The sequence below is a fragment of the Cetorhinus maximus genome, chromosome 30 (genome assembly GCF_964194155.1).
Source record: "Cetorhinus maximus chromosome 30, sCetMax3.hap1.1, whole genome shotgun sequence".
In the NCBI taxonomy this organism is placed as follows: domain Eukaryota; kingdom Metazoa; phylum Chordata; class Chondrichthyes; order Lamniformes; family Cetorhinidae; genus Cetorhinus; species Cetorhinus maximus.
The window spans coordinates 5,314,406-5,341,667 of NC_135908.1; the positions used below are offsets into that span (position 1 = coordinate 5,314,406).

The 27,262-nt window shown below is 40.7% G+C and overlaps 1 protein-coding gene across 3 annotated transcripts in view; it reads right to left on the reverse strand.

Moving 5' to 3' along the window:
* scaper (S-phase cyclin A-associated protein in the ER) overlaps positions 1 to 27,262 on the reverse strand; it is a 291,693-nt gene that overhangs the window by 201,768 nt on the left and 62,663 nt on the right. For 2 of the 3 annotated variants that reach the window (XM_078532315.1, XM_078532313.1), the window contains exons 9-16: positions 23,161 to 23,205; positions 22,766 to 22,990; positions 9,285 to 9,458; positions 7,086 to 7,176; positions 5,062 to 5,179; positions 4,775 to 4,886; positions 3,626 to 3,766; positions 2,259 to 2,414 (exon numbers count right to left, since the gene is read on the reverse strand). In XM_078532315.1, the coding sequence (XP_078388441.1) occupies positions 2,259 to 2,414; positions 3,626 to 3,766; positions 4,775 to 4,886; positions 5,062 to 5,179; positions 7,086 to 7,176; positions 9,285 to 9,458; positions 22,766 to 22,990; positions 23,161 to 23,205 (1,062 nt within the window). The remainder of the gene's footprint in view (positions 1 to 2,258; positions 2,415 to 3,625; positions 3,767 to 4,774; positions 4,887 to 5,061; positions 5,180 to 7,085; positions 7,177 to 9,284; positions 9,459 to 22,765; positions 22,991 to 23,160; positions 23,206 to 27,262) is intronic. The other variant, XM_078532314.1, reaches the window with a different exon arrangement.

Genomic DNA, 27,262 nt, shown 5'->3' on the forward strand with positions numbered 1-27,262 from the left:
TTAGCCTAAATTAAAGAGTTAGGTAGAATTAGGGCAATTTGGTGGTCTGATTAAACTTCTCATTTGTCACGGCTCAGGAAGCAGTGGGGCTTAATGCTAGTCATGAAGCTATTAATGTATATAATATTTTGGAAAATATCTTTCTTTCAAAATAGAAGTTTAGTCTGCAGGTGTGTCTAAATTGGATTAAAGCCAGCTGGCCTGGGTGCTTTGATGGATACTTTGATGGATACTAGTTTTGATATGGAAGAGAGATAGGTGCATTTACATTTTTTGAATAGAGCATTCAAGAAGTGGGGTGAAAACATGAAGCCTACCTAGCAGATATCAAGCTATATGTTTATATTACTAATAAAATTGGTACTATGAAGGGGGTTTCATTGTTAAAAGGTGAAGTTCAAAGAGGCTGGTGAGACAACGAGAATTTGAATTCAATCAGTGATGGTAGGTATAACTTCAGCAGTTTTCGGGTGTACGGGGCAGAGGCAATGTGGAGATCAAAAGGCAGCTGCAAGCCTCCAACTGGCTCCACAGTGAAAAGAACCTCATTCTGAATTCGTAAGGTGAAAATGCTTTGCCTGGTGTTTCGTTAAGTCTATGGGCTGCTGGTGCCTTAATGGAGATTAGTTTGGGAATTTGTTGAAAGTTATGATAGTGGTAATTTGTAGCCATGAGTATATATTTTAGCCTGTGTAAATTAATTAAATGTTTCAATTAGTTTAACGTAAAGCCTCGAGAACTGGTGGTCTGATTCCTGAATTTAATGTCGCATCTCAAACATAACACTTAAAATTATAGGTTATGACAGTTGTTTAAAGTTTCTCTCTGGGAATTTTAAATAACTCCGCTCTACCAACTGCATCAGTTATAACAATACTACAGCGCACTATCCCCCACTGAGTCGTGACAATACTCTATCTGCCATCTTGTTGCCGACTCACTTAACCTTTCTTTGCAGCCTCTGTGTCCTTCTCACAACTTACATTTCTACCTACTTTTGTACTATCAGCAAACTTAAATACATTACTCTTTGTCTCTTTGTAAATAGCTGAGGCCCCACCACTGATCCTTGTGGCACTCCAGTAGTCACTGTCTGCCCAAGTTGAGAATGTCCTATTTATGCCTACTCTATAAGCGGTCATGTTCCCACCACCATGACCCTTTAACTTGCCTATAATCCTTTATGTGGCACATTATGGAATGCATTTTGGAAATCCAGGTATACTATATCTACTGGTTCTGCTTTAGCTACCCTATGAGTTACATGCTCAAGAAAAAAAAAAAAATTTGTCAAACACTATTTCCCTTTCATAAAATCATATGTAATTTTCACCAGAACTACCCATAAATCAGGGAGCCTTTGTTTAAGATCTCATCTAAGAATCTCCAACAAAGGAATTCTTCAGTCTTCACGGGAGAAAGGCACTACTGCTCCATCATTATTCCACCCAAAAGCAAACAAAAATTGCCTATTTTATTAGATCAAAGGGTATACGTAAATTAATTTACACTATCACTTGTATTATGCAGTTTGAGATAATATCCAACAAAAGCATTTTTAAAAAGGTATTGTTTCCAATTGTTATTTCCCAATTTCTAACAGTTGCTTTCTTTTTGTCTACATCATAGAGTGCTCAATGAGCATCCTCTCAGCAAGCAAACCAATGCAAATGAGGAGACAGACCTCAACTATTAAAATGGCCCCTGAATAAACAGCCACATTAAGGAGCGCAGAACCAATGATTTGCACCAATGCAGCAAAATGGCAGCATTTTTTCAGGAGTGTCACACTAGACTCAGTCGCAAACTCATGGCAATTCCACTTCCTTTCTATTTTTTTTTATTATAGATTTGTTCAGACTGCATTTACATAGCAATTATAGAACATACTCAGTGGTTTTACTTAATGCCAAAACTCAAGTAGAGCAGAAATCAGGAATGAGCCTGATTCCAGAGCAACACTCTTCCTGGAATAAGTGCAAAGGGAAACCAATTCACAGGCATTACAGTTGTAGAGTAAATGCAGTCTACTAAATTGTTTGTAATGTTTATTTCAACTTATACTCATAGTAAGTACGAAGATCCATTAGCAAGGTGTTAGACAGGGTGTTCATCCAGAATATACCTACTCCTAAAAGAATGACTTTTCTCACTAAGGCAAAGCATTGGTCTGTATTCAAAATGCAGCACTGTTCTTCGGCTGGCCATGTGTTTGAAGCAGACCTGATATATGTTTTCTTTCTCTGTATGGATCTAACCTGCACAGCCTCATCCCGCGCTTGCTTCTCCTCTTGCCGACGATGTCGTTCTTCTTGCAGTTCATTCAGCCGCTGCTCATACTCTTTCAGTTTCGCAAGAACATCGTGACGCTTGTTCTGAGCTTCCAATGTGTTTATGAAAGCAATTTCGTTGACCTGAAGAGACAGAAAAGATAAACAGGTTACCATTTCCATTACTATGGGTGGCATTTATAAACTAGACTGTTAATTGCTCAAAAGCAATTTCTTTAGTTCCCAAAAGGCCCATGGACAAAGGCAAGTTGTTTGTACCAGCAGACCTCAGGCTCATGTCCTTGTGCTGTTAACTGATCCCAACTGGGCAGAAACTTGGGACGATATATCACATAGCCTTAAGACAAAGAGGGGAAAAAAAATCACTCAAGGATTCTACTCTTGATCACTGGCCAGTGACCTCCTGCACATGGAGATATGAGGTTAAGGACATGAAAGGACTCAACTGAGATACTCGCAAGGTTGAAACACTACTGGTACTTACTGCCATGGGTCATACATTAAGGCAGCCCATTTCTGTGAGGTAGCAGAAGGCAGTAGATGTCTATGGAACAAGACCCCAAAAATAATTGGATCCTTCAGGAAAAGAGGAAACATTTCTTAGACTAGCTCTTATATCGGATTACGTTTCAAGATTTTCCCTTTACAAGTTTTATAATTTTTCCTTTTTTCTCCAAGTTTTGACAAAGATCCAACACACCTCAGAATTTTGATGGCAATGAAAAATCACAAGCTTTGCTCTGACAGCTTATGCTACACAAAGCCCACAATGTAATATATTATCTACTCTAGCCTCCAAGTCATCCAATATATAAATAATCTTAGGGTGCTGCCTTGAAACTCCCTTACCTGCACCCATTTAACTGTCCACTCAGTCAACTTTTCTGCTATGACTTATTTCATGCTTGCCATTCTGAAGCACCTTAGGACGTGTTATTATGTTAAAGGTGTTGTACAAATGTGTGTTTTTGCTGTTATCCCTCCTACCTTTTTCATTGCAAGCAAGCTTTAAGAAAAGATCAAAGCAAAACTGATGTCCATGTTTCAACTTACTCTGGGTTTATATGCAACAGTGTAAAAAGAAAATCAACAGTCTAAGCCAATGTTCCCTTCGCCACAGGCACACCACTGTTCATGGTTCCCAGTGGTACTAGGATAATTCAGGTTTAACCTCAGAAGAATTACCATTAACCTTCTCAGACTCTTGCCTAAGCCACAACAAAATCTTGAAGCTATAACCTCAGCATCTCCCCTTCAAGTTAAGCAGTTGTTCTGTGACCATTATTCAGAGATTCAAGTACCACCTAGTTAGTATCTTGAGAATGATTCCAGACCTTAGCTTCTTCCTCCTGTGCCTTTTTCACTATTGCTTGCAGCTGCAATTCCCGTTTCAGCTCTGCATGGAGCAGCTTTTCCTCCATCATCTTCCTCCTCTGCTCCAGCAGCTCCTCCTTCCATTTCCGCACTTCCTTCTCCTAAAGACATTCAGGATACAAGTCAAACAAATTTCAAGGTCAACACTACTACACTACTCCAATACTTTCCTCATTTGAATAATCACCAGCAGCAAAATCTAAAGTGGCACCCTGCTTTGCATCAGACAGCTCAAGCCCCAACTGAGTCTACATGTTTCCTACACTACATCAGTGACCACACTTCAAAAGTATTTCATTGGCTACAGTGTGCATTGAGATGGCCGGTGGTCATGAAAGACACTATGCAAATGCTAGTCTTTCTTTACGCTACATCTTTAGCATTGGTATTAGGCAAAACTATTTTCCAACAATACTACAATTAGTGTAAATAAAGCCTAAAATAGTATCTGTGGACCAGCCATAAGACACGAGCTCCAGCTGCAACAATGCAAAGGAGAGTGCTCTTTCTAGGTTTGAATTTACATGTTCAGTTAGGCTTTTTATTTCTTATATTCATTAGCATGTTGAAATTCATCTTGCTGTAACATGTAACCTGGCAGAGACATGTTACTAGCAAAATACTTTTAGAACTTCAGCCAACTTTGCTCAAGACATTGAAAGATATCCATGGGACATATTAACCAATTACACCTATTGTCAGCATTAGGCATTGCTGGGCCAGACATATTACTAGCATCCGCAGAAAGCTCCTTATATTCTGCCCAAACAATATGTCTCAGCCTCAATCCCAGAAGATCACTCCTATACCCCCACCAGTAGAATTTTCCATTTTGTATGGTCTTTGTGACTGGAATTACCAAATCAAAGCTAATTAACAGCAGTTTTCTTTTGTACTTTATGTCCATCTGAGAACTGGATTGAAGGGGCCAAACTCGTCATATGGGACCCCCTCTACTACCAGCAGGCAAAGGAAGCAGCCATCCCTGGTCTGCATTCACTCCACACTCCATAGGCAACAGGTTAGTATCTAATTCACTGTGACATCCATTTCCTATTAGCTCTATGTTTTTAACACTTGCTGTTCTAAACAGTTTTTGTCCTACTTACTCGCTCCAACAATTTCTGTAGTTTCAGCGTTTGCTCTTCTCGTAGTTTTTCACGAAGTTGTTGGGCTTTTAGCTGTTTTTCCTCATGTTTCTTTTTTGATTCTGCAATTGTCCTGTCAGCAGAAAATTTCAAACACTAATTAATCACCCTAGAAACCAAATGCTTTTACATACAAAAAGCTTAAAATCCAGTACATCAGTTTACTCTGCAGATAACAACATGCAATGTAAAATGATAGCTGTTCAAGAGTCCACAGAGCAACAGGTTTAAATAATAATTTGAATCACATTTTCCTTGATGGTGAGGAAAGTTTCTCGTGCATCTGGATGGCGTGTCCAGGTGGTCGTGCTGGTTCTTCCTCCACAATGTCTCCCCATGAGGTGCTCTGTCGCCAAGGTTCACGTGCTACAGAGAATAAAATTATAGGAATAACAACAAATTAAATCCGAATGCAGACAATTAAACCATTGTGAAATTCTCTCTAATGAAGTTCTGATGAAGGTTGGCACTTGAAATATTAACCTGTCTTTTCCTTTCAGATGTTGACCAGTCCTGCTCTGCATTTTCTGCTTTCTCATAACATTGTGAATTACATGGCATTTCATAAAGGACATTCACTTCAACAAAAGGAGAAGAATCTCCTGGTCCATTAAGCCAAAATCAATTAAGAATATGACTTGAGAGTTTTAACCTCTCTAAAATAGCAGAATTTTAATCAGGGGTAACTCACTCAGGTTTCCCACTTTTCAAAGTCTAACATAATCCGGATCCCAACAAAGTCCAAAAGAATAATTCTCAGCATAAACTTTCATAATTATACCAAAGTGCTCAAGATCTAACTCCAGTTATGCCCAGGGGGAGAACAGTTTTAAATAAAATGAACGCAGCAACGAGGCTAATCTTCTTCATTTATCTGCTCTTAAAAGTCAGGCTTCAGGGGAAAGATGCAACTTATATCAATGCATCCTCAACCAGCACAGTGTGCTCACATAAGCATTTATCAAGCAGGGATTTATGAAATATGTTGAAAAACTAGACTGTGCAAATGCTATCCATTAAACAATCCAATATGGAAAAAACTAACTAAGCAAGAAATATGGAGTGTTGATAGCCATGTGTTGATAACCCAAACTTACTTTAGTCTGGAGTTCAGAAGTCAAGGACTCCAATTCCCGATGAACCTCGGGCCTCCCACGCATGCGCCAGCCGGGAACAGGCCAGATATGCACAGTACTACTTTTTACATGTTTATCAGGCCCAGGATGGGCCCAGCGTACCTGCACATAGGAAAAAAAAGAATGGCGCGAAAACCTGGAAGAGTTGACCGGGTGCAGAGTGCCATGAGCAGCAAGTGTCCCGGGTACGGGGCAAGGGAAGGGGGACAGGGAGAATGTCCCAGGAAGTGTCCCAGAGGCAGGGATATAAGACAGCGTACAGGAACAGGTCCTAGTTAAGTTAAAAGAAAGGAGAAGAGAAACAGGCTCCAAATTAAAGAACGAGCTACAGGGAGTAGACTGTAACTGAAGTGGGCTCGAGGGAAGCCCTGAAGATCCGAAGGTGACTCTGTGCTGTGGGCCAATGGGACAAAGGTACCCACTTGGAGCAGTGGTGTCTGCTTGGCAAAGCCAAAGAGCTGAAACTGTGCTTGTAAGGTGATGCTTCAGTGTACTCAGAAATCCAAGGGAAAGGAATCTTGGAAGGCAAGATTAAAACCCTGCGAGATGGGCCATTGCTTAAGCTGTCTGAGTGGGAGCAACATTTGCAGAGAATTCCAAGGCAAGATCTTCAAATGTAAAGATTGGAAACCCTCGTAAGAAAGTCAAAGTTTCAGTGAGATTGGTTGGCTCACAATGTGACAAACGTCTGGGTGGGTTGTTGGGAAGTCCATGTAATCGGGTTTGGTCACATCTGTCATTTATTTTGTAACCACAGTTCGCCTGTTAATTCACGCATGCCTGTTAATTCACGCATGCCTCATACTTAGTTTATTTTTGGATGTTCCAAACCTGTGGAATCTTGTGGCTTTATTTACTTAGTAAACATCTTGAATCTCAAACTTTGTCTACTCTAAACAAAATGTTATTGGTCCCTAACCAGATCTTCCCCACAACCTGGGGTCTGGCCAAGGATCATAACGGCCATTAAGATTGAGGTTACAACTCTTTTATACTAAAGTCATAGCCTTGAGAGAAAAAGTTAAGTCACACTCTCATGGCATTTATTTACAGGCAGTTTATGTTGCAACAAAACAACAGTGTATACTGAACAACTGAAATATCAGTTGAATATATATTAATTAAAATGCACATACCTTCATATTCTGCCAGAACATCATTCCAGTCCAGGTTTTGGGATTGTGAGGAAACACTATAGAGAGACAAGCTGCCGCTGCTCATGCTGACCTACACAATAGAAGAACATCACTTTGAAACATTAAACTCAAAGTTTTACATGGCAACTACAATCCAAAAGTTGCACCATTTTATTACAAAATGAGCTCAAACCTGCCAGCAGAGGTCGAGGATACAGCAAGGAGACATGTTCCTCCTTAAGACTGATGAGCAGCAACACAAAGATCAAGCTGTTCTATCCCACAAAAGAATCTGAGCAGCAGTGTGCTCATCTTCAGAAAATGCATATTAAATCCCTCTAAGCTTTGTGAACCACAAATTTTATAACCATTTCCCTATTTATTCACTGTCTGTGGTAGGAAGGTTCTTAAAACTGTTAACTTCTTTGGCCAGAAGTAGACTGGGGTTGCATTTTACTTGAGGCATGAGTGATTAGTTCATGAAAGTAGAACTCATTACAACATTAACACTCAGTTCTGCTAGAAGTTCCTGAGGTAAACTGAGCTTGTTTTTTATCCTTTAAAACAGATTCAATTCCAAGGATTGAGCCTGTTTATACTAGAAAAATGATTTCTAGCTGCAATCTTAAACAGAAAATAAACGACTGCAGTTCAAAATTATAGTAGGCAGGGGAAAGTCTACGACAAATACTTTTGATGCAATACTCTCCAAGAGACCAGAAATAGCAATATTAAAAATGTTGAATTTGGACCCCCTGCTATCAGTATAACCCATAACCCATACCTCCGTTATTCTTTGTGGGAATTGGGTGAACAATATTCTTCAAGTGCCCCAATAGGTTTTTGGAAACCAATGGATCTAGTCCTCCAACTAACTGCTCACAATTCACTCAAGTCTGCCAGAACATGGACAGCTATTAATGACCGTTTTTCACAAGTTGCTTCTATTACCTTAATCTTGCAGGTATTTTAATTTTTAAGTTCTGAATTTGTCTTACACTTTCCCCACTATTTAAAAATGATTTTGGTGCGACTGGGTTGAAGTTCAACTACTGTTACTTTTAGCTGCTTTATATACCATTATTTTACTGATACAACCATTCGGAGTCAATTTTCACTTAGATTTTTTAAAGCTCCATTAGTTTGGATTTTTGTTTTCTTCCCATTTTCCTCACACCACATTTAAAGTCTTCAAAACCTTTCCAGAGATATTCATTTAATCTCTGTACTCCTACACCAACTCGCAAGTACCGCCAAGGCCCTGTGCACTGTTCAAATTCAAAATTAATGCATTCACTAAGCAAATAATTCCTTGGCAATACTCACAAGGCCTGTAGTGTAACCACCATTCAGTGCACTACACTAAGACCTCCATCACCTGCCAGAACAGAGGAAACTCCAAGATGGATAATGGAAAAGGGCAAGACAATCAACAACTCAAAGTACAGTCTTACACATATGGTACAGTAATATGGTAGGCATGGGAATGGCGATTAGTATTTTATCGATAACAGAAGAAACATTACATAATTTTGTTCAACAAAAAAGGAATAATACAGATCTGGCAGACTGTGCAATGAAGCAATGCATCATGCAAAGCTCCTTAACCACTAAAATTTAGGAAGAAAAGAGAGAACTTGCATTTCAATATTGCCTTATTATATCCACGGGACATCTCAAACTGCCTAAAAGACAGATAATTCAGTGCTGATAAGAGATATGGCTGTATTTGAAAATATTACACAGGACAGTATTAACCTTATGGAGCCAAAATCACTTCGAAAATATTACAAAGCGTGGGTAAATGCAGCACCTGAAGTGAAACTAAATTATGCAAGGCTGGGAAAATTGCAGGGTTGATTCCTGGTCTTTATTGAGATAGCTAATCTTAACTGGGCTAGCAGTAGCATCATTCCAATTTGCCTTGGCTAATTTTCTTGTTCCTGATCACTATTCAGCAACACCTAATGAAAAATGCTAATTTGTAGATGCCAGGCTTTGACTGTGCTACAATGCACAGTCAGACAACCCACAGAAATCCAAGGTAATGTAAGAGCATACACTTAGGAGGGGGTTACCAACTAAGTGAACTGTACCTCAGCACCTTCATGGAAGAGAAAAAGTAAGCTACAAAATGTATTAATATATTGAATTGCAACCAATAACAAAGTAACTGCAACAGTTTCAAGTTGTACTCACCGAGAACTCGCTTTCATTGTCTGTCTCCAAGTTTATGTCATTGTTTTCCTCAGCCTGTATTTCTCTTGTTAATTGCTCTTCCTCAGCGATGGCATTAGCAATTGCTTCTTCATTCTCCTTTTCCAGACGATTTGCCAGTTCCTCTCCTTTGGCAAGAACTGCTGCCATTGATTGCTGAAGAGGAATATAAGTAAATATTTTGTAACAGGTTTTGATAATGATAAAAAAAAACAAGGGCACCACTACATATTAGACAAAGTTGGTTCTAACCACAACTCTTCTATACTTGTATATTACAGGTACTAGTAGATACAGTAACAAAATCCAATACAATGTAGAACAAACATTGCACTTTTCAATTAAATCCAATAAACAATGCATGAGCCAGTCACACTGCAGAAATCTAACTCTTGCTGTTCATTCAGAATTGATCCCAAAAGAGCGAACTGCAGACCATGTCCTTCCTAAACAGAAGACCCAAGCTTCACACCCAAAGACAGGTATCACTCGAATTCAAATTCTGATTTTCTACTTTTTAATTCTATGTATATTTCTAAGGAGCAGTTGTGTTCAACACGAATGGAGTACTTTTGGCATCCAATATCATGAATCCCAAGGCAGGTACAGTGTGAAGAGTCCAAGTACAGCTCCCATCCTTTTCCTTTACTCAGTCCCAAACGATGCCTCGGCCATACTGGGCTTCAAATCCAAAATTGACGCAGCTATGCTAACTCGCATAGATCTGCCCAAGGTGATAATCTTGCAGTGCAGTAACATTATAGGCACAATGCTCCAAATTATCAACATCACAAGTTGCCATTTATAAAAACCTACAGTCCCCCTCGGGTTCAGAGATAATGTTGTATTAAGTATGATGTGCGTTAATGTCAAATTATTCTGTTTTTTGCCTCCAAAACTCAAAACGGTACAATAGCGCGTGAGTTGTATAACAGCACATATTTGCATGAATGTCTAAAGACATGCACTGATGTTCCAAAAGTTGTCACAGCAGTACAGTTAGCACTGCACAAATGATGTGGCATTAATCAATGACCCTCATTTATATGTCGACAGATTATCAGGTAGAAGATGAAAGGACAAACTCCAACACATTGCAGCACTCGATTCCTCCATGAGGAAAGTGAACCTTTAAAGGCAGGATGTAGAAAGAACAAACAGGTTCCAAAATAAATATAGAGGGGATTAAGGGGAGTATATTTGACTTATGAAGCAGGGTGAGAAATGTACAAACCTACCAGAAAAATAGTCTCTGTGTTCCTGAAATCAACAGTCTAATCCAAATTTAAGGTGAAAAATCACATTTTCCCCACCCCCGTTTAAAAATTCAGCATGAAGCAATTTCATAATCTCAATAAATCAATATAAATGTCCTTCTTTTGCTTTTCTTACAATCAAGAGGCCACTTTTTCCTATTAGACGCACACATTTGAAACATTCCAGCCTCGTGACACAACTGGATTTAGCAACTCTTCGTGATAGATTACAATATTCAACCCAAAAATGAGGAAAAAGATTTAATTCACCCCAGCATTACTAGACATTAAAAATTATACTTTGTTTAATCCACAGGACTTTATTTTTGTATAATTTTCTTTCCTCTGCTTCTGTAAAGTTACTTAACATAATCAATCATATGTTGCTAAATCCAGTTCTGCATCATGGGGCTGGAATGTTTCCATAGTATAGTTCCACAGGCACCTGCTACATTAACCTATTCAAGTGGCTTTATAGCGTGTGAACTCAAACACAGAGCACTCTGGTGGAGAGGGCATCACAGCCAGCTTGATCCTCTTTTCACCCAATGCCCATACAAAGGCATGTTCTGGGATCACTGGATATGGGTCAAAAGTGAGACCTGTGGCTAGTTTTCGCCCTCTCCCAGGCCAAATGGATCACTCTCAATTGCTCACCTGACTAAGTTAATAAAAAGCAGGAATGACATGAGACCGATGAGTCAATGGCTTAGTGCTACAATTTGGAGTAGCTTTATCCATTACATCAAGCGGGAGTTAGTTACAAGATTTTTATTGTAACCACCACAGAATGCATTCCTGCAGCACTCCAAGACAAGTTTAACCCAAGCACTTAAATTCTTACTTAGCAACTATAAAACTAACCAACGTCACAGAAGTAATGAATTAACAATTCTGTATGTAATACTTTGTTCATTTTCCAAATAACAGTCTCCTATTTTTAAACAACTTATATTCATAAAGCGCCTTTATCTTATAAATGCTCCAAGACACTTCACAGTAGTGTTATAAAACAAAATTTGACACTCAGCCACACAATGGGGTATAGGGGGAGATGGTCAAAAGCTTGGTCAAAGAGGGAGGAGCATCTTAAAGGAGGGAAGAGAGATAAAGAGGAGGAGAGATTTAAGGAGTGAATTTTAGAGCTTAGGGCCTGGGCCTGTCCATCAGTAATGGATGTCAGACATGCAATCTGATAATTTAGCAACAGTGGAGGAGTTGAGAGAGGTGATAATAAACTACAGCTGGGTGCCATCAGTGTACACGTGAAACCTAATACTATGTTTTTGGATGATGTCGCTGAGGGGAGGCATGTAGATGAGAAATGGAAGGTGGGGGAGGAAGGCTAAGGATCAATCCTTGGGGGGCACTTTAGTTAATGGCGCAGGAGGAGGAAGAGAAGACATTGCAGATAATTAACAATTATATGTATAAGCTAAACCCAGTCACACAATTTAGCAGTGACTGTATTTGGCCCAGTGAATAGTAGATACAATCTGCAGCCAACAAATTCTCCCTGTAGTTTTTTTTTTTTGCATGGGTCACTTTTTAAAAAAAAAATCAGTATTATTGAAAAAAGGCTTTTTGTTGTAGATAAGCACCGTTTTGTCAACAGGATTTTAGTGAAGTACAGTGATGAAATGTATGAAACTGTCATAGCATGCCTGGCTAATCTATAATAAAAAAAAACAGCCCAATTACAGAATTTGCCCATCAAAACTTAGATTCTGTAAGGAGATGTCATTTCGAACTATATAGCACTAGGAAGAAGCTGTGAAAGTTAGAAGCCAGCCACTAGCAGTGGAAGAAATTGGAGATGCTGAATGAAGAGGATCATATATGTAGCAAGTGACAATATTAAAGCGTATTGGAACAAGTCTGTTATTTATTTTAGCATATTGGTATAAGGTCAGCTTTGCACGGTGGATTGGTGCACTTTCATCCTTTCAGTCAGAAACTAATGCCCTACCATCAGGATTTGAGCATTGAACTTCAATGTAGCTCGAGGGAGTTCTGAATTGTCAGGGATGTCAGTTTACAGAGGAGTTAAATTAAGACCCAGCCAGCTTGTTGAGATGGGCACAAAAACAATCCTATGGCATTGACCGAAAGAGGGACAGCTTTGTCCTCAGCAACATTTCTCTCCCTCATCCAACACCACGGAAAAACCAGACAGACTAGTCATTCATCTCATTTGCAGTAACTGCACCTCAAAGGTAATTCATTAGATGTGAAATGCCTTGGGACATCTGGAGAACTTGATATGGCTGTATGTGACTGCACATTCTCTCCTTACCTTTCCAACTAGGTCCACAATGATTGCTACAGTGACTTTTGCCAACTGCCTTAATTTCAAGCTCTGGTACAAGCAGAAATGGAAGTGGAAAGAAACAGCTCATTGATATTCAAAACATTTAGTATAATTTGGTACTTACAGGCATTTCTTTCCTTCCCATATCTGCAGGCTTTTCTAATACAGCCTCGACATCACCTCATCACTACTTGAAAGATCTTGGATTTTCTCCTACGCTTTTCCCCAACCTTTTGGGTACTATGCAAAATGACATTTCACTCTAAGTCGGATTTTCAAATTTAAAAAAAATCCTTTTCTGATTTCGAATGGTGAGAGTGCCAAGAAAACAGATTTAAGTGCAATATGTACCAAATGCATTGTTTTACAGACCTTCACTGAACAAAGTGAAGTACTTTCAAAATTGATGGCGTGGCTCTCATTATTAGGCTTCCACAATATCTAACCATACAAAGGAAAAAGGTTATTGAAGGGCTTGACAATTTGATTTCAACACCACTGGTTTGGAGATGGTTCAGGAAGCAGGGAGAGATTTTTTTTATTATTCATTCACGGGTGGTGGGCTTCGCTGGCTGGGCCAGCATTTATTGCCCATCCCTTGTTGCCCTTGAGAAAGTGGTGGTGAGCTGCCTTCTTGAACCGCTGCAGTCCATGCAGTGTAGGTACACCCACACTGCTGTTAGGAAGGGAGTTCCAGGGTTTTGACCCAGCGACAGTGAAGGAATGGCGATATATCTCCAAGTCAGGATGGTGAGTGGCTTGGAGAGGAACTTCCAGTTGGTGGTGTCCCCACATGTCTCCTGCCCTTGTTCTTCTAGATGGTAGTGGCCATGGGTTTAGAAGGTGCCGTTGAAGGGGCCTTGGTGAATTCCTTCAGTGCATCTTGTAGATGGTACACACTGCTGCCACTGTACGTCGGTGGTGGAGGGAGTGAATATTTCTGGATGTGGAGTCAATAAAGTGGGCTGCTTTGTGCTGGACGGTGTCAAGCTTCTTGAGTGTTGTGTGAGCTGCACTCATCCAGGCAAGTGGGGAGTATTCCACCTCACTCCTGACTTGTGCCTGGTAGATGGTGGACTGGCTTTGGGGAGTCAGGGGGGTAAGTTATTCGTTGCACTATTCCTAGCCTCTGACCTGCTCTTGTAGCCACAGTATTTATATGGCTAGTCCAGTTCAGTTTCTGATCAATGGTAACCCCCAGGATGTTGATAGAGGGAGATTCGGTGATGGTAATACCATTGAACATCAAGGGACGGTGGTTAGATTCTCCCTTGTTGGAGATGGTCATTGCCTGGCACTTGTGTGGCGCAAATGTTACTTGCCATTTGACAGCCCAAGCCTGGATATTGTCCAGGTCTTGCTGCATTTGGACATAGACTGCTTCAGTGTCTGAGGAGTCGCGAATGGTGCGGAGCATTGTGCAATCATCAGCGAACATCCCCACTTCTGACCTTCTGATGGAAGGAAGGTCATTGATGAAGCAGCTGACGATGGTTGGGCCTAGGACACTGCCCTGAGGAACTCCTGCAGTGATGTCCTGGAGCTGAGATGACTGACCTCCAACAACCACAACCATCTTCCTTTGTGCTAGGTATGACTCCAACCAGCAGAGAGTTTTCCCCCTGATCCCCACTGACTTCAGTTTTGCTAGGGCTCCTTGATGCCACACTCGGTCAAATGCGGCCTGTCAAGGGCAGCCACTCTCATCTCACCTCAGGAGTTCAGCTCTTTCGTCCATGTTTGAACCAAGGCTTTAATGAGGTCAGGAGCTGAGTGGCCCTGGCAGAACCCAAACTGGAGTCAGTGAGCAGGTTATTGCTAAGCAAGTGTTACTTGATAGCACTGTTGATGACCCCTTCCATTACCTTACTTATGATCGAGAGTAGACTGATGGGCAGTTATTGGCCAGGTTGGATATGTCCTGCTTTTTGTGGACAGGACATACCTGGGCAATTTTCCACATATCCAGGTAGATGCCAGTGTTGTAGCTACACTGGAACAGCTTGACTAGGGGCACAAGTTCTGGAGCACAATTCTTCAGTACTATTGCTGGAATATTGTCAGGGCCCAAAGCCTTTGCAGTATTCAGTGCCTTCAGCCGTTTCTTGATAACATGTGGAGTGAATCGAATTGGCTGAAGACTGGCATCTGTGATGCAGGGGACCTCCAGAGGAGACAGATCATGGATGTGGCAGGACTGCAGAGTTTAGACCTGATCCGTTGGTTGTGGGATCGGTTGTGTTTATCACTTGCTGCTTATGCTGTTTGGCATGCAAGTAGTCTTGTGTTATAGTTTCACCAGGTTGACACCTCAATTTTAGATGTGCCTGTTGCTGCTCCTGGCATGACCTCCTGCACTCTTCATTGAACCAGGGTTGATCCCCTGGCTTGATGGTAATGGTAGAGTGGGGGATATGTCAGGCATGAGATTACAGGTTGTATTCAGGTACAATGCTGCTGCTGCTGATGGCCCACTGCGCCTCATGGATTCCCAGTCTTGAGGTGCTATATCTGCTCGAAATCTATCCCATTTAGCACGATGGTAGTGCCACACAACACGATGGAGGATATTCTCAGTGTGAAGGTGGGATTTAGTCTCCACAATGACTGTACGGTGGCCACTCCTACCAATACAGTCATGGACAGATGCATTTGCGGCAGGCAGGTTGGTGAGGATGATGTCAAGTATGTTCTTCCCTCTTGTTGATTCCCTCACCGCCTGCTGCAGATTCAGTCTAGCAGCTATCTCCTTTAGGAGTCAGCCAGCTTGGTTAGTACTGGTGCTACTGAGCCACTCTTGGTGATGGACATTGAAGTTCCCCGCCCAGAATACATTCTACGCCCTTTCCTTCAGTGATTCCTCGAAGTGGTGTTCAAAATGGACGGGCACTGATTCATCAGCTGAGGAAGGACCGTACGTGGTACTCAGCAGGAAGTTCCTTGCTCATGTTTGACCTGATGCCATGGGACATGAAATCTCAGTGCAACTCCCTCCTGAATGTCTACCACTGTGCCGCCACCTCTACTGGGTCTGTCCTGCGCTGTGACAGGACATACCCATGGATGGTGAGGGTGGTGTCTGGGACATTGTATGTAAGGTATGATTCCCTGAGGATGACTATGTCAGGCTGTTGCTTGACTAGTCAATGAGACAGCTCTCCCAATTTTGGCACAGGTCCCAGGTGTTGGGAAGGAGGACTTTGCAGAGTCAACAGGGCTGAGACTGCCGTCGTCGTTTCCGGTGTCTAGGTCAATGCCAGGTGGTCCATCCAGTTTCAATCCTTTTTTGTGATTTTGTAGCAGTTTGATACAACTGACTTGCTAGGCCATTTCAGAGAGCATTTAAGAGTCAACCACATTGCTGTGGTTCTGGAGTCATATGTAGTCACAGAGCTCTGAAGAAGGGTCATATGGACTCGAAACATTAACTCTGTTTCTCTCTCCACAGATGCTGCTGGACCTGCTGAGTTTTTCCAACATTTTCTGTTTTCGTTGCAATGGACACTGGTTGTGATCAGAATTGTGAACGAAATCAAGTTCAGCTGACATACTTTCCAAACACAAATACAGGCACTCACTGCCTAGGCCCATAGATGAACAACAGCCACATAGGTGAAATACAGGTTCCTCCGCAACCATAGCTCTTCCACATGCCAGCACCTTTAGGAAACATGGGAAGCAAAGAGCAGAATACTGGATGGGCAAAACATGGTAGCATTCAATATTTGTAAACCATTCTTTTATTGCTTAATCTTATGCAGTATATTATTAATCACATTTCTACATTTTGCAACAACAAGTCTTTATAACTATGGAATTTAATATTGTATACAAGTACATTTATCTCATTGGGTAAAATTGGACCCTTAAGATACTGTCAGTTCTCCACAGCTTAAAAGTGATAATTATATTTGTGTTATCTTGCACTCTGAACTCTAGCTGTCAACAGTAACCTTGTGCTATTGCCCTGACCGTTAACATTGTTTACATAGACCTAGACCCGTTGATCAATTGGCATTTTGACCAAACAACCAAGAGGTGACAGACATGTTCCTTTCTCACTAAAATGTTGGAAAGTAGAGGGAGTGTGCCTCTTATTAAAGAAAGCTGACACTAGACCGCTATATAGCACAACTGATTCCAAATTAACTTTAAGAGTTCTGGGAAAATTTGGTGCCATATCAGATACATCTAGTTTGAAATATTTTAGATTTCCACAAAATAGTGAACATTTCAGAAACAAAAAAAAAATCTATTCTCCCTCAGAGTTGTAGAAAGCTGTCAGACTACCCTTCCTCCTTAAATCCACATATTTTTGAAGGTCAAGCATGGCTTGTCCACTTCTTCCCAATTTAGATCATCCAATCTCCTCTAATGTTCCACCGTTGTGGAGTCCTCCACCATCTTCACTCAAATTTCTTGATCAAACAGATTTGAATTGTCACCATGCTTGAATCTTCCATCTAAAGTCACTTCAATCTTCAGCACCATGGTTAAAGGGACAATGCACAGATCATCAAGTATTAAGTATGCTAAAGGGCATGGTTGGCCTCAGTCTCCTGAAGTACAAGTCAAACTCTTAAAGAAGCCAAGAAAGAGAACAGGGAGAGTTCAGGAAGAGAGGTGAAATGGGAACAATAAACCCACATTTCAATAACTTAAAATGTTATAATCAAGTATATATTTTGAAAGAAAAGTTTATATCAGATCACAAGCCAGCCTTCTGTCAAAGCAAATGTTATGGAAATATCAATGGTCCTTCTCAAGCACTCTCTCAGTTTTTGTTTTAGTCCTGTAAGCAATTTGACATATCGGAATGTGCCCACGATAGACCAAAAGTCAGATACGTTACATTCAATAAATAGTCTCAACATGTTTCAATAGAAATCCAAAAGTTTTTCTACAACAAATACAAGATGATCTCATCACCAGTCGTGTTACAGAAATCTTCCTATGAAAACTCTGAGTTGCAAGGACCACAGGAAAGAACAGCTTATAACATTCTTTACTATGGGATGAGCAACTTTTCAACACATCCCCACTAATGCAATGTCCTATTATACTAGTGCTCACTGCAAAGCATTCTGGAATTGGCGTTGCATGTAACTAGCCTAACTGATAATCAACATTTATGCTCACTACAGTGACATTTTCAAAACGGATTAAGAAAAGAGAAACATGAAAATTTATTAGAAAAAGACTGTATTTATATAGCACCTTTCGTGACCACATAAAATCCCAAAGCACTTCCCAGCCAATGTAGTACTTTTGAAGTGTAGTCACTGTTATAGTGTAGCAAACGAGGCAGCCAATTTGTGCACAACAGACTCCCACAAACAGCAATGTGATAATGACCAGATTTCTGACATTGATTGAGAGGGATAACCACCCCCCCACCCCTGCTCTTCTTCAGAAAAGTGGCCCGAGAGATCTTTTACGTCCACTTAAGGGGATAAAGGGGATCTAGGTTTAATGTCTCTTCCAAAAACGGCACCTCCAACAGTACCGCACCACCTCTACAGCTCCCTTGGTACTGTGAATGGATAATGGGAGAAAGTTCTGCTCTGTTATCAAGATAGCCGTCAGTCTTGTCACGTGCTTACCGGAAAGTCTAAGCACAAAGCTTATTATCTGAAGCCACCCAAATGTTTTTTTCTACTTTCATTACAGAGGGAGCTCCCATCAGCCTTTTTATCTGTGCTTCAATAACAGTCTTGTATGACAATTAAGTGGCAATTAATCTTTATATTTTAAACAGGTCTTCATATTTTAGGACAGGTATTAACAATTGCACTTTGAAGGGATTGAGAGTCAAAATTCTTGGTATTTAGCTTTCATTAACCCATTAATTGACAATCCTCTGAAGAGCCAATTAATGATCAAAGGTCCTTGGTGCACCAATTACAGACCTTAAAAGATACAAATCAAGGACAAATGCGACACAATAATATTTAAAGGTCACCATTTTATTGCTCAGTGCAGTTTCTATTTGACTTAGTCCTCAGGAACTTGGCTCAATTCAAGGTATGTTACAATAGTTCAGCAATAAACTGCATGAATCCCGCACAAGGCAATAAACCATACCTGTCCACTGAACAGAGGCCTGAAAAATGAGGTGTTCTATTAATAGCCAGGAGGCTTTTATTTTGCCAAATACCAGAGGGCTTATAAAAATTTTAAAATACTGTCTCCATCTTTTCTTGCAACTCTGCCTTGATTTCTCTGCAACTAGTTCTTTGTCTCCCTTCTGTGTATTTGTACAAGCAGTTTAAAATTAAAATATATTTGTCCCTCTGGCTCTGGGGTTTGCATCTGTCTCTATTTCTAACCCTTACTGCCCTCACGATTTTGTTTTGGTTTATCTTTCCCTCTATGTTCTTATAAGGGCTCTAAACCCTTTCCCTTCCCCTGAGAAGATGGGTATCAGACTCTTCAGATGGTGGCAACATGTGGTGGGTTCCCCATTTTACTGAAAATTAAATAAAAAGTCAATAAGTGCTTCAATAAATAATTCACAAGGTTTAAGGATTAGCTTCTCCTATCACCAATTCGTCCATCTGCTATTTTTCTGCAAACTCTTGGTTCATGAACCAATCAGATCACATGTAAGTATCAAAGCCTGGTCTATACATTCCTGGTGGATGTCGTTCTCACTTGATCAAAAGAAGTTAAAAATGACATCTGCAAGAAGAGGATGGGGCATCACCTGGTGAGACCCCTGGACGATTTTAATTGCAGATTTAAAATCAACCTTCAAAAGTTAGGGGTTGATTTGTGAGGTGGATTCTGACCTTGGCTGGTCGTCTTAAACCAGAGGGTTTAAAAACTTTTTAACCAAATCGAGACAAATTCAACGCTTCTTATTTGGTTAAATATTTGGCAAGTGGCTCAATTGACAAAGAAAATCAGCCTGTTCTGATTGGTTACAAGTAACAAAAAGCAACTTGAGATATATAGCGTTGTCCTTATCCTTAAATCATGAAGAGTTTAGTGAGCATTTGTGCAATACAATTCTAATTTACGCAAGTATATTTTTTATATATTCAGTACAGAAAGTTTGCCAATTAAGGAATTCAAATGAAAAGTTACACCCAAAACATTAACCTCTCTTTTTCTTTCAGGAATTTAATAGATGGATATGGGTTTCCAAAAGTTTCGACTTACACCTCAATTCAGCAGCGTCACTTTTTTATTTTACCACTTCAACTTTTCTTATCTGAATAATTCCCACAAGTTGCAAATTTGTCTGTTATTTGCTGTCAATTACACTCTTCTCTTTTCCACTGTTACCGATCAAATTCCTCATAATTTTCCTGTCTTTGCACCAATGCAGGAATTTTAATTAACCGCACTTACAAAACTGTCTTATACTTGACCTTGGTTTTGGGAGTGTCACGGCTCACTGGGGATAGTGCGCTGGAATATCATGCCCCTCTGTGTTATTTCTCCTGAGCCGTAACAAATGTGAAAAGTTTGACCAAAACCACCAAATTGCCCCAATTATACCTGTTTTATTTACGCTAACAGAATATGAGCACCAGGTTTGTAAACTTAATAAGTAAGTAACTGTTTATTGAACAAACTGTCGTTAAGCAGTGGCAAAGGAAAGAAATATGGATTGCTAACTTCTAACACCATAACTTAAACTCTACCCCCTTCTTAAATCCACACATACACACACACGCGAACAAAATATGAATTTTAAGGATGGGATAAAACAGTTCAATAGCACCAATCCAGAGTACAGGATTCGATGGGTTGATTTTTGATCGATGTCTTCTAAATTCTTTTAGTTTTTGTTGATGACACGAGGTGATCTTCCAGCACTTTCAGTATTTAGTTCACTGGTTGAAAACTTGCTTTTCAATGTCTCTAACAGTGTTTTCCCCTTTTCCTTTTAGCAGGGGTTTCCTCAGAGGGAAAACAGGTTACAGAGGTATGAGGAAAAGAGAATTTAGATGTTTCCTCTTTGCAGGCCAAGAGCTTCCAGCTGCACTGCTCTCACACAAAACCCTGGTCATCTGGTCAGGAGCAAATTAAAATGCTGTTGCCAGGCAGCTCTCTTGGTCCAGGGCTCCTTTCCAGCACCATCCTGTCTTTCATGGCACACTCTGTTCCAGGACTGCAACATTGTATATCTCTCTCATCCATATGTCTTTCAAAATGCAGCCATTGTAGTTTTAAGCCACAGTCCAACAGAAAATAAAAAGATATGTTCTTTACAACAGTCCAACAGAAATAAAAAGATATGTTCCTTACAGGAGGTTAATCAATATATGTCATTTGCCCAAATTCACATTATGCATCTGGTACTCTCTCCATAGGCCTTTGGAGAACGCTGTGGTGTGCATGCTCGGAGTGCTAGGGTTACACACAAATGGCATGATGCACAGCTTCAGAATTTAAATTCAAAGTATTGCAAGCCTGAGAATCAATAAGTTGGGAGGAAATTCAACCTAGTGCTTCATCAGTGACCTTCCCTCTATCATAAGGTCAGAAGTGGAGATGTTTGCTGATGATTGCACAATGTTCAACACCATTTGCAACTCCTCAGATACTGAAGCAGTCCATGCCCATATGCAGCAAGCCCTGGACAACATTCATGCCGTACAAGTGCCAGGCAATGACCATCTCCAACAAGAGAGAATCTAACCATCTCCCCTTGGCATTCAATGGCATTACCATCACTGAATCCACCACTATCAACATCCTGGGGGTTACCATTGAACTGCCATATAAATACTAGTAGCTACTGGCAGTCAGAGACTAGGAAACCTGTGGCGAGGAACTCACCTCCAGACTCCACAAGGCATGTCCACCATCTACAAGGCACAAGTCAGGAGTGTGATGGAATACTCTTCGCTTGCCTGAACAAGTGCAGCTCCAACAACACTGAAGAAGCTCAACACCATCCAGTACAAAGCAGCCCACTTGATTGGCACCCCATCCACCATCTTCAACATCCGCTTCCTCCAGCACTGACACACAATGGCAACAGTGTGTACCATCTAATAGATGCTTTGTAGTAACTCACCAAGGTTCCTTCGACAGCACCTTCAAAATCTATAAACTCTACCACCTCAAAGACCACCACCTGCATGTTTCCCTCCAAGCCACACAACATCCTGACTTGGAATTATATCACCGTTCCTTCATTGAACTCCCTTCCTAACAGCACTGTGAGTGTTCCTACACCACGTGGGCTGCAGCAGTTCAAGGCCGTGGCTCACCATCCCCCTCTCAAAGGCAATTCAGGATGGGCAATAAATGCTGGCCCAGGCAGTGATGCCCACATCCCATGAAAGAATTTTTAAAAATTGCATGTCACAATGAGCTTTGGAAAGGTTATTACAGCAAAATAGCCCATAAACTGAGAAGGAGCTTCCTGTTGATTTCAATGCTGTTTATCTGTGTGACACAAGGATCCACCATTGCCCCTTTCCTATTTTTTTCTCATCCACATGCTACCCTCAGTTACATCAATTGCAGGCAAAGGGTTAGATGATACCCAGCTGCTGATATCCAGTTCTCTCTCCACTACTTCTCTCTTCTAAGTGGTAGTACTTTTCTCTCTCAAGTCTGAAGATGGTAGATCTAAAATCTGAAGAGAAGGAGGCACCAATGTAGCCCCCTGCGGGTTCTTTTCATTGTGCATAGATTGTTAATTTGAATGCACCATACCTTTAAGTTGATATGTTCTATCAACATGAATCTGGTGAAGAGAAGAGGAGAAAACTGAAAGAAGTGTTTTCTGCAACTACAGTTTTGTACTGAGGAGAAATACTTAGAATTACAGAAATCTGTAAACCAGCGTATGTTAAAAACTAGCAATCAGTTGTCCTGGTCAATGTTATTCTATACAAGCAACATACTACACTTAATTTTTTATTACTCACGTTTGAAAGCTCACTGGAGAGATCCACGTCAGGGCCCAGTCTGGGAGTGTCTGACGGAGTTGGTTCTTGCACAGAAATGACAGGTATCACTTCCACCTTTACATCCTCTGACAGACAGTCTACATCTCTTTCGTTCTCAATAGCGTCTGTATCTTGCTGCCAAGACTTGTCTTGCAAAGGCACATTATCAGGCTGCGCTGGATCCACAGACATGTTTGCTGTGTGCTAATGTAACATAATGCTTATTAACAAGATGTTTCAATGGCTCTGCAATTATTCAAAACGCTGCTATTGATTAAAATACAAAGCTCTTTTGGCCGAACTCTCCTGAGTTAAAGCTGTACAAAGACAATTTGGATTTACTTCCAATTAGATACTAATTAGATTAGAAGCACCTTGTAAGTAGGAGATTTTGTTGCAGGCTGTAAAAGAGAAGGCAGCTGTAGAGGAAAGTGCTTACATGTAAAATAATACCCCTTCATATTACAGAGCCATTTATAGTTGAATTAGAACACCCTGATGTGGAATATACCCTTTTCACATGGCAGGGTGGATTTGTAAGCACTGGTGGAAGCATACAATTGACCACTGGTGCATAGTTTGGTCACAGATCTTTCAGACTGCTGAGAAGGATAAACACAGGCGAGCTGAAGGAAAATTACATGGAACTATTTGCATTTAAACAGCACATTGAGCATAAAACATCCCAAAGCACTTCACAAAACATATCAAAACAAAATGGATGCAGAGTCAAAGGAGGGGTTGGGAGAGGTGACTAAAAACTTGATTGAAGATTTGGGTTTTAAGGAGAGTTTTGAAGAAGGTGAAGAGGCGGAGAGATTGCAGGAGAGATATACAGAGCAAAAACAAAAATACCTGGAAAAACTCAGCAAGTCTGGCAACATCTGCGGAGAGGAACACAGTTAACGTTTCGAGTCCGAATGACCCTTCAACAGAACTAAGTAAAAACAGAAGAGAGGTGAAATATAAGCTGGTTTAAGGGGGGGTGGGACAAGTAGAGTCAGTGAGAGGTGGAGATATCCAAAAGATGTCACAGACAAAAGGACAAAGAGGTGTTCAAGATGGTGATATTATCTAAGGAATGTGCTAATTAAGGGTAGAAAGCAGGACAAGCAAAGGACAGATAGCCCTAGTGGGGGTGGGGTGGGGTGAAGGAATCGAAAAAGGTTAAATGGTAGAGATAAAACAATGGATGGAAATACATTTAAAAATAATGGAAATAGGTAGGAAAAGAAAAATCTATATAAATTATTGGGGGAAAAAAGGGGGGGGATCGGGATGGAGGAGAGAGTTCATGATGTAAAGTTGTTGAACTCAATATTCAGTCCAGAAGGCTGTAAAGTGCCTAGTCGGAAGAAGTTCCTCGAGTTTGCATTGAGCTTCACTGGAACAATGCAGCAGGCCAAGGACGGACATGTGGGCATGAGAGCAGGGTGGAGTGTTGAAATGGCAAGCGACAGGGAGGTCTGGGTCATGCTTGCGGACAGACCGAAGGTGTTCTGCAAAGCGGTCACCAGTCTGCGTTTGGTCTCTCCAATGTAGAGGAAACCGCATTGGGAGCAACGAATGCAGTAGACTAAATTGAGGGAAGTGCAAGTGAAATGCTGCTTCACTTGAAAGGAGTGTTTGGGCCCTTGGACGGTGAGGAGAGGGGAAGTGAAGGGGCAGGTGTTGCACCTTCTGTGGTTGCATGGGAAGGTGCCGTGGGAGGGGGTTGAGGTGTAGGGGGTGATGGAGGAGTGGACCAGGGTGTCCCGGAGGGAACGATCCCTGCAGAACGCTGCCGGGGGGGGTGAAGGGAAGATGTGTTTGGTGGTGGCATCGTGCTGGAGTTGGCGGAAATGGTGGAGGATGATCCTTTGAATGCGGAGGCTGGTGGGGTGATAAGTGAGGCTTTTATCTTAGAGACATACAGAGCTTGGGCTGCTAATTACTGAACAGGATGAGTGCTCAGCCTTCCTGCTTACGACCAGAAAACCAACAACCAACCCATTCTTTCAAAGGAAACACTAGAAATGGGATGTCCAAACTGCAACCTATAGGGCTCATGCTGCCCAAAAGCCCTCACAATCCAGCCTCTGAAGCCTTGATGATGCCATGTTATATATGCTTATTTGCCAGATTGTGCTGTTTGACTTTTGAGTGAGACAGTTTGGCAAAGACTGAACTAGTGCTGTTGCATAAATGTAAAATCAGAACACTGAAACAATAATCAAAATTTACAAATAAATGCAAACTTTCTATGTAACCCTGAGGCTCTATGACAAACACCAAATGGGCCAAAAAGCTGAATGCACCAGCATTAATCGTATCTAGGAAGTAACTGGTTAAATGAGAACATTTCTTTTGTAGATGTATCCTGTTTATCAGGTTTTCACTGTAAACAGAATTTCATGAATTAGAGATACATGACTGCAATTGAGAGTTATAACAATAAACCTGAGGGTTAAAGGTAACAACAGTGTGTTATAAAGCATAAAGTCAAAGGAAATATTGCACACTTGAGAATATTCTGAAATTTGAGCAGTAGCTCTACAACCTAACAATTACAGCCAATATTAAATTCAGTTCAGGGGTATCAAGAGTACAAACCTGCCTTGTGATTTTTTTTTGTAGCCATTATTCACTAACATCCATCGTTCAATGCTGAATTACTATGAAATATTGCTATCTAGTTTTTCATTAAATTTGTGCTTATCAAGGTGAGGTATATCAGTGCTGAGGTATGGAACACTTTCCATCTTGAACATCCAGTGTCAGCATCATGCACTCTCAGATCATTAATTTCAACACATTCAAAATTTTAGCCCCAGGAGTGGGATTTCATTAAAATCATTGTGTCGTCCAACCATTCAGTAGCTAAAGGTTGTGTGCCAACACATGCACTAACTCTGGAAACAAACTGTCCTCTGAAGCAATTCACTGAGAGAAGGGGAAACTTTAAGAGCCAAGAATTTAAACATTCATAATATCCAACATAAAATGTCAATTTAATACAAATGTATAGTCTCTTGGGCTCTTGGAATGTTCCCCATTTCTGAATTACTGATTTATGGTATATACCAGACACAGAATTTCCCATCAGTGCAGGCTACTTCTTCATAAACCCACAGTAACCATATTACAGTCCACAATTCTGTTCTGTAAATTCCACTGCACATAAAGGATATGAAGCAAATGAGAGATGAAATCGGGACAAATCAGAGTAAACTTGCTGTCTCTGGTGCATTTAGAACAGTATACAATATATTCAGATACCAAGTACTCAGTGTGCTGCCCAGTGTAGAAATGAGCTGCACATACCAAATAGTGGTGGTAAAATCTCTTCCCTGAGGGGCTGGGCTGAAAGCAATTTTCCTTTTGGATGGTCATTTTTTGTGTGGTGCCAGCCTGGAACTAAGGTTACCTAATCAAAGGGGTACAATTAAATTGGGCAGACGGTGAAACACAGAATCTTAAAAAAGTGTCAATGCAGTGTTTGAAATCTGAAAGCAAAACAACATAATTGCATCACTAAATTGTTTTTTTTAAAAACAAGTAACAGGGTTACAACACTGTTGAAACTAAGACCAATTTTGCAAATACGTGGAAGATTAATGCATCTGTACTCAGCTTTCAACTAGAAAACAGTGCTTAAACTACACTGATGTGTCTCCTAATGCATTCCATTACACCCATGTCATGTCTCCTTGCCTCAGCTCTCTACTCCTGAAGGAGCATTTTGTTTCTGTCCACTTTTCTTCTCCACGTCTGTCTACTAAACCAAGGTTCAATTTCTCCCTCCTTCTGAGGCTCCTCACTTTGCTTCCTGGTCCAAAAGTTTGCTTCTCCCTCTCTAATGGCACCACCAAATGAAAGTTTGTGCCTCAACTTCATAATACTACTTTTCCCTCCCACATGTTCTCCTGAGCCTGATCCCATATTTCTCTCATCCTCTGAGGCTCCCCATTATGCTGCCAAAGGCGTCCTTCATAAATTTATCTTTGCTCTCTTCTAGCATTTGTTTCTGCTGCTGACTCTCCTGGACATGGGCCCCAGCTTCTCTTTCCTTTCGTTTAAATCCAACTCCAACAGAGGGCAATAAGTCGGAGTTTTTTTAATTAATTGTACCTGATTCTTCATTCTCTAGTTGCTTATTCATTTAAATTAATTAGTTACTATGCAGACTTTCCACCTATTCCTCATTCTCCAAAGCCTCTTTTCATTTATTCCTTTGATATTAGCATGCTTATTTCATTTAATTAATTAGCTAGCCATTCATTGTTAATTACTATGTAGACTTGACTGCCCACTAGGAGAAGCAATGTCTTCACAGTTGCAAGGAATATGCAGATGATATGCAAACCAGTACAGACCTCAGTTGTACAATGTGTATCACAGGGAACAATTAGTGTGAAAGCAAAATGATAATTTAAAATTTTTGTTACTACAGAAACTTTCCAAATCTGAAAATTTGCCATTAGAAGTCCAGTGTAA